This window comes from Solanum dulcamara, chromosome 1 (assembly GCF_947179165.1).
Source record: "Solanum dulcamara chromosome 1, daSolDulc1.2, whole genome shotgun sequence".
Taxonomy (NCBI): domain Eukaryota; kingdom Viridiplantae; phylum Streptophyta; class Magnoliopsida; order Solanales; family Solanaceae; genus Solanum; species Solanum dulcamara.
In genome coordinates, this window is record NC_077237.1 from 59429157 (window position 1) to 59438967 (window position 9811).

Here is a 9811-nt window from a genome sequence, read left to right on the forward strand (position 1 = left end):
GCATAATGCATAAGACTATATGTTATCATCTTAAAATCATGTAATTAAATGAAAATCATGCTTAATCATATAGGACAATATCAATTGAATCATAATCGAGAGGACCCGTTAAGGAATTTATGATCCCTAAATAGCTTTATAGAGAAATTACTTGTAAATCATCAAAACTGATGCAATTAAATAGTAATTCATACTTAATTGAGTAAATAAACAATAATTACATCTTAATTCATGCAATTGAAAAAGAATTAAACAAGCCCCATAATGAGATCATGAACCCTAGATAGCATTGTAGAGAATTCATAAGAAAATCACCAATTTCGCACAATTATCATCAGCTTATGTTGAAGTAGATTTGTAATCATAGAATAAATCATAATTCATGCAATTGAATGAAAATTGAGAAGACCCATAAATATACATACTTGAATTGGGTAGAAAAGTAGAGATTTCTTTGGGCTCCTTGGGTGGAAGGAACCCATGGATGCATACCCACATACCTTAGCTATCAAAGCCCTAACAATGGAGATTTAGTGGTTGAAACCCTAGTTTGGAGAAGATGAAATCCTTGGGAGAGTCTTTTCTTCTTTGCCTTAGAGAATTTTTAGAGAATGAATGAGAGTAGGGGAATTTTGTTGAATGAGGGTAGTTATAGGTCTTGAAGATTATCCAAAATCTGTCCAGGTTCATTGAACCAAAAATGGGAAAGGACAGAAATACCCCTCATTAAAAGTACTCTGAAGACCCTACGAATGGCCCTCTATTGGTTGTCAAATGTTCTATGGGTCGTAGACCCAACTCATCAACTTCAAGTGCACAAAACAGAAGCTACTGGAAATTGCACCCTTCCCCTACGAATCATGTCTACGGGTCGTAGACAAGTCTACGACTTGTAGAAACGATTCGTAGAAGACCTTTACACTTAGCCAAAAGTCTGATCTCAGGACTCATCCTATGAATCCACTTTACGAGTGGTCAACCATCCTACGACTCGTCTTGTCGAGTCGTTTCAAAAGTATAGAGGCCTGTTATATTGCCGAACTCAGATAGTAACCCTACAACTCGTTTCTACGACTGGTAATATTCCTTACAGGTTGTAAGTCAAGTCGTAAACCAACTTCTCCACTTAGTCAAACTTTCCAACTTCAGAACCTCCCCTACGAGTCACTCCTACGATCTGTAGTAGTTTCTATGACTCGTAGGTCCATTCATACAACTTAGGCAGTCCACTTCCTTAGAGTTTTTCCTTCGTTCCGACTTTTCAACTTTTGGGGTCTTACGAAGATCTTGCTGTATATGTGCACACTTCGACATCTTTTTTTCTGATTAATAAGTTTTCTTATTAATATCTTTCTATTGGCAGATTGGTAGAGCTTTTGGGCCTGAGTTTCTTCTGAAGCTGTATCTATCTGGAGCGGTTGCTGGCTCAGTTTTTTACTTGGTGTATCATGCCTTTATAGCTCCATCACTTCAGGTAATCTTGATCAGCAATCTTATAATATCTATTTGATAAAAAAAAATGTATCAAGAAGTTTGATAAAAAAATATTGTAATTACACCTGTTTATATTACCTCCCCACTAAATGATGACCATGTCCTCCGTCCAATTGATATGACCTAGTAATATCTAACATCATTCATATATATGCAAAATTCATGATGAATACATTAAAGAGTTGATGCTTTATGCTCTTTTATTGAAACATGGAAAGCTTAACAAGGTGAACTGTAAAAGCTCAATTATTTAGCCTATTAATGGTTCGGAAGAATATAGGAAATGGAACACAGTTAAAAAGCTACAAAAAGTATGATTAAGCATGATTCTGGGATAATTAGGGTCTACTATAGAGTAGTTAGTTGTGGTACTTGAGTATGTGCTTGTAGTATAATTATAGATTGCTGGGTGAGTTGGAACACTTGGAGAGACATTGGGATTTTGGGTATTGTAGGCATTTTAAGGTGGAGGAGGTGAAGCCCGATATTAGTAAGATGAGCAAGGGAAAAGTGATAGGACCAGATGAGATTTCGGTGGAGTTTTGGAAGAGCTCAGATAGAGTAGGTTTGGAGTTCCGCTATTAGTAAGATGAGCAAGGGAAAAGTGATAGGACCAGATGAGATTCCGTTGGAGTTTTGGAAGAGCTCAGATAGAGTAGGTTTGGAGTGGTTGACTTGTTTTATGTCATTTTTAAGACGACTAAGATGCACGAGGAATGGAGGTGGAGAACAATGGTTCCGTTGTACAAGAACAAAGGTGATATCCAAAATTACAACAACTACAGGGGTATTAAGTTCTTAAGCCACACTATGAAAGTTTGGGAAGTGGTGGAGATGAGGATGAGAAGGAGTGTGTCTACTTTCGAGAATCAGTTTGGATTCATACCAGGGCGATTAACCATAGAGGCCATCCATCTTGTGAGGAGACTAATGGAGAAGTATCCGGAAAAAAAAAGACTTTCATGTAGTGTTCATTGACCGTTATGTGGAGACAAACTTTGGAGACTAAAGGGTTCAAGTTGAGCAGGACCAAGACAGATTATGTGGAGTGTAAATTTAGTGAGGCAATGCATGAGGATGGCATGGAAGTGAGGCTTGACACACAAAATATCCTTAAGAGAGACAGATTCAAGTATCTTGGGTCTATGATCCAGGGAGACATCAACGAGGATATCACACATTGTATTGGTGCGGCGTGGATGAAGTGGAGGCTTTCCTCTAGAGTCTTCTGTGATAAAAAGGTACCATCGAAACTCAAAGGTAAGTTCTATAGAGTGGTGGTTCGACCGACATTGTTGTATGAGATGGAGTGCTGGCCAGTCAAAAACTCTCATGTTCAGCAGATGCATGTTGCAGAGATGAGGATGTTGAAGTGGATGTGTGGTCATAGTAGGAGCGATAAAATTAGAAATGAGGATATTCAGAATAAGGTGGGAGTGGCCTCCGTGGTGGACAAGATGAGAGAAGCGAGACTGAGATTGTTTGGACATGTAAAAAGGAGATGTGTATATGCACTAGTGAGAAGGTGTGGGGGATGGTTATAGAGGGTATGTGCAGAGGCAAGGGTAAGCCGAAAAAGTATTGAGGAGAGGTGATGAGACAGGATATGACGCAACTTCAGACAACCGAGGACATTACCTTAGATAGAAAGGTATGGAAGACACATATTAGGATAGAAGGTTAATAGTGTTGTCTTGCTTATGATGGTTGGTGTTTGCCATTGTACTAGTTGTATTACTGTAGGTCTTGTTTTTGATATCCATCATTATTTATAATTGTTTTCAAAGTATGTTGTTTATTGTGTTTCGATTATTACATTATTTTGTTGTTGTTCTTGCTCCCTTTTGGTAGACTTTGCACTATTTCCTTGAACGTGCTATATTTTCTTCTTTGTACTTGGAATTGCTGATTTGATATGAGGGCCTTTCGAAAACACCATCTCTACCTCCATGAGGTAGTGGTAAGGTCTGCATAAATTCTATCTGCCCCCCTAGACCTCACTTGTGGGATTTTATTGGGTATGTTGTAGTTGTTGCTTGTCAGTTATGTTTTTCGATTTACTCCACTTTCTCAGTAGTGCATGAGTTTTTTGTCCTGATGAGTGGACATTTATTCATTTTTCGAAAACCAACAACATACCAATATAGTGTGAGGTTTGGGAAGGGTGGGATGCCTACCTTTGTTAGGTAGAGGCTATTTTCGATAGACCCTTAGTTTTTCAGAAGATGGTTTGAAAGAAATGCAAGAGTAAAAAACTATGATGAAAATATTGAAAAAAGAAAAGTACCGACTCAAAATATTAGAGATAACCAAAGTAAAAAAACAACAGTAGTAATAAATTGAAGAATAAGCTAATACTAACATAATAATAATTATTGACAGGGGAAAAAGTAGATGCTCCTGACTATAACTTTGCTCCATCACTTAGAAGAGAGAAAACGCTCAACTACCTACTAACCATCTACCCAGTCCTAGACCTCCATGCTCTCCTATCTAGAGTTATCTCCTTAGTGAGCTGAAGATCTGTCATGCCTTGTCTAATCACCTCTACCCAATTCTTCAAAGGTCAACTTTTACCTCCCCTCAAACCTATCACAACCATTCTTTTGCACCTCCTCATGGAGACATCTTTGCTCCTTCTCTTCACATGCCCAAACCATCTTAGCGTCGCTTCCCGCATCTTGTCCACCACGAAGGCTACTCCCGTCCCGTATATCTTCGTTCCTAATCTTATCTCTTCTAGTATTTTCACACATCCATATAAGCATTCTCATATCTTTCAAGAAAGAACGGTGAAAACTTAGTAGTGAGGAGGACGAAATGCTCCCAGGCAATGTAAGCAGAGACTCAACAACCTTAGTTTATTCCGATAACATAAGGTATTCTCGGGTGATCTTTGCTGTAGAAGAAACAGTTTCTCCTCAATCATTCCCTAGAATATTGTTCAGAACCTCAGGTTTGTGATAATATGGGGAAAGATAGGATTAACTATCAAGCTGGTTTTAACTTCCATGACATTACGATGTTTAGTTCGAGGCTTGAATGGGTCGAGCATAGCAGAAATCTTGATGAGGAAAGTAGCTTTAAGTCTTAAAGTTATGAAATGGATAGCAGACGTATTTAATATGGCAGCGAAGGAACAAAGAATGTTGGTCAGGAGAGGTAAATGAGAGATCATTTTGCAGAGTTCTTCTGCACTCTTAAATACAATAAATATGGAAGGTACATTAGCTTAGCTATAGAAGAGGGAAATAAGTCTGTCATTATTAACGGAGGTTACATTAGAGGCCACTTTGGGGAGAGCTCAAAAAATGGCAAGATTCATAAATGTCCCAGAAATGGAGAAGCAAAAACCATCTGTCAGAAGCCCAAAACCTGAAACCTCCTATATTGAAATCATCAGAAGCAATAAATGGTCGGCAATCTCTACATCAAAGATAAAAGCTCCAGTGTCGTCATCCAAGGTGGCATAGAAGTTTCGGAGGAAGATGTGCTGCGAAGATGCATTGTTGGTAAATTTCTAGTCCCCTCGCAGGAAACACCTTCATTAAATGATATCCAGAGGTGTTTGAAGTGCATGGAATTCTTCACATGGAGTCAATTTGTACGAAATGAATGAATTTTTATTCCTGTTTGAACTTCCATCCAGAAAGGAGGCAGAGCATGTGCTCACAGGTGTATAACTACAAAAACAACATACCCAGTAAAATCCCACAAGTGGGGTTTGGGGAGGGTAGGATATACGCAAACCTTATCACTACCTCATTGAAATAGAGAGGCTGTTTCCAAAAGACCCTCGGCTCAAAAGTATCAGCCCCAAATAAGAGAGAAAAACAATTTATATAGCATAATGGCTAAAACGAAACGCGATGCAAATATTACAAGACAAGAACAATAACAATAGCAAAATAATGTGGTAATCGAAAGGCAATAGTATCACAACTAAAAGGACACGCCCAGACCTAAGATCAACCCTAAACCGTCACAAGGCAAGACAACATTCTACCCCTATTAGCCTTCTACCCTAATCTGCAACCTCCACTCCTTTCTATCTAAGGTCATGTCCTCGGTGATATGGAGTTGCGTCATACCCTGTCTAATTACCTCTTCCCAATACTTTTTCGGTCTACCCCTACCCCTCTGCATAACCCCCAAATCCAATCGCTCGCACCTCCTAACTGAGACGTCGACCCCCCTCCTTGCCACATGCCCATACCATCTCAGTCTCGCTTCTCTCATCTTGTCTGCCACAGAGGCTACTCTCACCTTCTCCCAAATAAGCTCATTCCTAATCTTATCATTCCTAGTATGTCCACACATCCATCTCAGCATCCTCATCTCCTTAATATGCATCTTTTGAACATGAGAGTTCTTAACTAGCCAATACTCCACTCCATATAACGACGACAGTCTAACCACCATTCTATAGAACTTACCTTTAAGTTTAGCTGGTATCTTCTTATCACACAAGACTCCAGAGGCAAGCCTCCATTTCATCCATGCTGCCCCCAATGCGTTGCGTGACATCATCGTCGATGTCCCACTACTCTGGATGAAGGATCCAAGGTATTTAAAGCTTCCTTTCTTGGGGATAGGTTGAGTGGCAAGCCTCACTTCCATGCCCTTTTCATCCCTCGCAACACTGAATTTGCACTCCCAAGTATTTTGTTTTGGTCCTGCTCAATTTGGACCCTTTGCACTCCAAGATATTTCAATTTACATTAGATTGGTGGACTCCTACCACCAGGTGCTGGTTAGAATAAGTAACACGAAGCTGAGTATGGATAGTAGATAAGAGAAGCTCAATGCAGAAGATAAAATTAAGTTGTCTTTTTGTGTAAACAGGATTGCATAGATGATACTGAGTATCTATTGGATGTTCTAGAGTCTCTCTGTAAGTAAGTCGGTACTTTTGGTAGTTTATACCATTTTGCTCCATACGCTTTGCAAACATGGCACACACAACCTTTTGTGTTTTTAATATAAAGCTTATTACCATCTCAAAAAAAAAAATTAAAGTGGACTGCATTGCATGATTTAAGTTCGTCACTTAAATTCATAATTACTCCCTTTGTTCCAGTTATGTGTCACTTTTCATGGTAAATTTCAGATCTAATTATATTTTGATGTCATGGTCTCCCTCTCTACTTTTACAACTAATATTTTAATATTTTCCTTCATTAGCACCAATAAAATATGCAAGTCAAATTGATATAAGGTCTTCATTCAGATAAATTGTGACCGCAATGACATGAAGGGAGTATTATGTCTCTCACTGTTGTAGTAGTTAATGACTGCCTCTTTTCTTTGGCAGACACAAAGAAGACAAGCTCTGAGCATGCATCCATCACAAGTTCCTGGATTGGTAAGTTCATGTCTTCTTCTTGATCTCTGATAGTTCTTCGCTGCCTTCTTCAATTCCAATTCTGTGCGTTACCATACTAACAATTAATGGGCTCCAAAGGATCTGAAATGAGATTGTCATTTTCTCTCATTCATATTTAAGATAATCAATTGTTTTCCGCGGAGTACTTTGTTGTCTTCAAATTCAGTTGTTAAGCCTCTCTTTTTACATGACTTGATAGTGTTTGCCTTTGGTATTTGGAACTACTAGATCATGTCTGAGAAAAAAGTTGGAGAAGTTTCATAGAATAAACTGCTCCAATTTTACCAACACATTGTCTTGATCTTTGTAACTAGTGAACATAATTTTGGAAGATTATCACTTATCAAATCGTGGATGCCTAAATTGCCATAAATTTTCATTTTAGCCAGCCCCTATATCTGATTGTTACAACTCCTACCCAAACTCAAAAACGATGTTATTTTTCCTAGATCTTGTTCTACAGATAGCTATTTTGAATCCCTAATCTGCTCAGTGTGTGGGAACTAGCAAATGATACAAGCTTCTAAAAAAAATTGTTCTTGGTTTGGTTTGTCATCCTTTGCATGGAGTAGATTCCTGTCAAATCTACTCTTTGATTTCTGGAATCCTTGAAGCTTCCAATTGAATGGTTAATGGATGAAGTTTGACCTTTTCCTTCATGAGAAGCTGCCAAAATTTCATGTCATCTTTACATTTTGCCTTGACTTCTGTTTGTGCTTTTCTATTTAGGGTGCAAGTGGGGCTGTAAATGCTGTGATGCTGCTTGACATATTCCTGTTCCCCAGAAAGCTTCTCTACTTGAACTTTATTATTCCTGTCCCAGCAATCTTAATGGTAAGTACTTGCGTATTTCTTAACCAAAATCTTTTTTTGGTACTTTTCCAGATGATAGTTGCCACAGGTAAAATTGGCTAATTCTTTCTACGCGACTGGTCATTATATCATTTCAGGGAATCTTCATCATTGGAAAAGACGTCTTAAGAATATTGGAGGTATGAGCTTCTTGCACTTCATCATCATTTTTTGTTTAGTTTGTAAACTTTATCATGAAATGAAGCCATCAATGACTAGTGTGCGCTGACATCAATACTTCCTTCCGTGTATCAGAAAGAGAAGCTGTTTTAGGCTATTATTTGGGGCATGATTTGTGTTAGGGGTTGCAGTTATTGAGGCTCAGTTGTAACGAAAATAAACCAAAATGTCTTCTTTTTGTAAAGTTTACTTGTTCTCTTCTACAAGTTCTACATGCCTTCCTTATTTAAGTTTTCTAGATTCTCCACTACTCGATTTGCCTGATTAGAATTTTCAGCATGTAATAGGCTTCTCCAAGCCCATATTCACGCTGTTAGTGTATGTTGGTTAAGAAAATAAACTAATAAGATGAGATACCACAGCACTACACTAAGATCCGTCTCACGTGCCAGCTTGAGATGTTAACTTTCAACCATGAAGATGTAGGGGGTCCACACTCCACTCCTATCAATGGAGCATTTTTCTACCCTACAGTCTTGCGCAAAAAAGGAGTTCACATTCGTAATGACTCATTTGAAATGTATGACAACTTCCTTTCCTTTTGACTTCAGGGTGACACTCAAGTATCTGGATCTGCTCATTTGGGTGGGGCTGTCATGGCCGCCATTGCATGGGCTCGAGTAAGAAGGGGAAGATTCTGAAGTCTCATTTCCTTGGAAATGTAATTTCGGCTGATATAGCTAGGATTTACCAAAGTGCATTATCGCTTTATAGTATATATATTTATATCCCCAGCTCCTTCCCCCACTTGATTTTTTGCCTTATTCTAGGGTGAAGTACCAAGAAAATGCCCTTTTAAATAGCATCAATTGTCGGATTCTACACTAATGGATAATTCTAACTCAATTTGTAGCCTCATTCTATGATGCTTCTAACCAAATCAGTGATGAGGATTCTAATACTTGAGAGTTACAACCTATATTGATTATCATTTAACCATAATTAAGTGGTAAAGAAAAGGCATAAATTCTCATGGACCGAAAAGTCAGTTACACACTTAAATTATTATGACGAACTATTATATACCTAAACTACCCCAAAGTGAATTTATTACCCCCTGAGACGTATAATGTCACTCTCACAGTATGTGGTGTATTACACTCGTCGTCACGTCAGCGCCATATCAGAAATTATATTTTTTAATATTTTTTTTCTTTTCTTTTTTTTTATTAATTAACTTTTTTTATTTACTATATTTTATACTAATTAACTTATAATTAATTATTAACCACTCATTCGATTTTTTATATTTTTTTCTTTTCTTTTCTTTATTAATTAAATTTTATCAACTATATATTTATATTAATTAACTCCTATTTAATTATTAACCACTCATTCGATTTTTTATATTTTTTTCCTTTTCTTTTCTTTATTAATTAACTTTTCTTTTATTAATTATATTTTACACTAGTTAACTCCTAATTAATTATTAATCACTCATTCGATTTTTTATATTTTTTTTCTTTTCTTTTCTTTTCTTTATTAATTAAATTTTATTAACTATATATTCATATTAATTAACTCCTATTTAATTATTAACCACCCATTCGATTTTTTATATATTTTTTTCTTTTCTTTATTAATTAACTTTGTTTTATTAATTATATTTTACACTAATTAACTCCTAATTAATTATTAATCACTCATTCAATTTTTTATATTTTTTTCCTTATTAATTAACTTTTTTTATTAACTATATTTTATACTAATTAACTCTTAATTAGTTATTAACCATCCATCCGCCCCCCTCCCCCCACACTAGGGCTGTACAGGGCAAACCAATAAACCGCACCAAACCGACAAACCGAACCAAACCGGAAATAAAACCCGACTAGTGGTTTGGTGTTTGGAAAAAAAACCCGACCATTATAGGGTTGATTTGATTTTAACTAAAAAAAG

General features: G+C 37.0%; 1 protein-coding gene across 1 annotated transcript in view; it reads left to right on the forward strand.

The window, feature by feature from the left end:
- LOC129889525 (RHOMBOID-like protein 12, mitochondrial) overlaps nucleotides 1-8770 on the forward strand; it is a 29499-nt gene extending 20729 nt beyond the window's left edge. The window contains exons 4-8 of the mRNA XM_055964892.1: nucleotides 1364-1474; nucleotides 6809-6859; nucleotides 7610-7714; nucleotides 7831-7872; nucleotides 8464-8770. Of these exons, the coding sequence (XP_055820867.1) occupies nucleotides 1364-1474; nucleotides 6809-6859; nucleotides 7610-7714; nucleotides 7831-7872; nucleotides 8464-8553 (399 nt within the window). The 3' untranslated portion in view covers nucleotides 8554-8770. The remainder of the gene's footprint in view (nucleotides 1-1363; nucleotides 1475-6808; nucleotides 6860-7609; nucleotides 7715-7830; nucleotides 7873-8463) is intronic.
- The last annotated feature ends 1041 nt before the right edge of the window (nucleotides 8771-9811 follow it).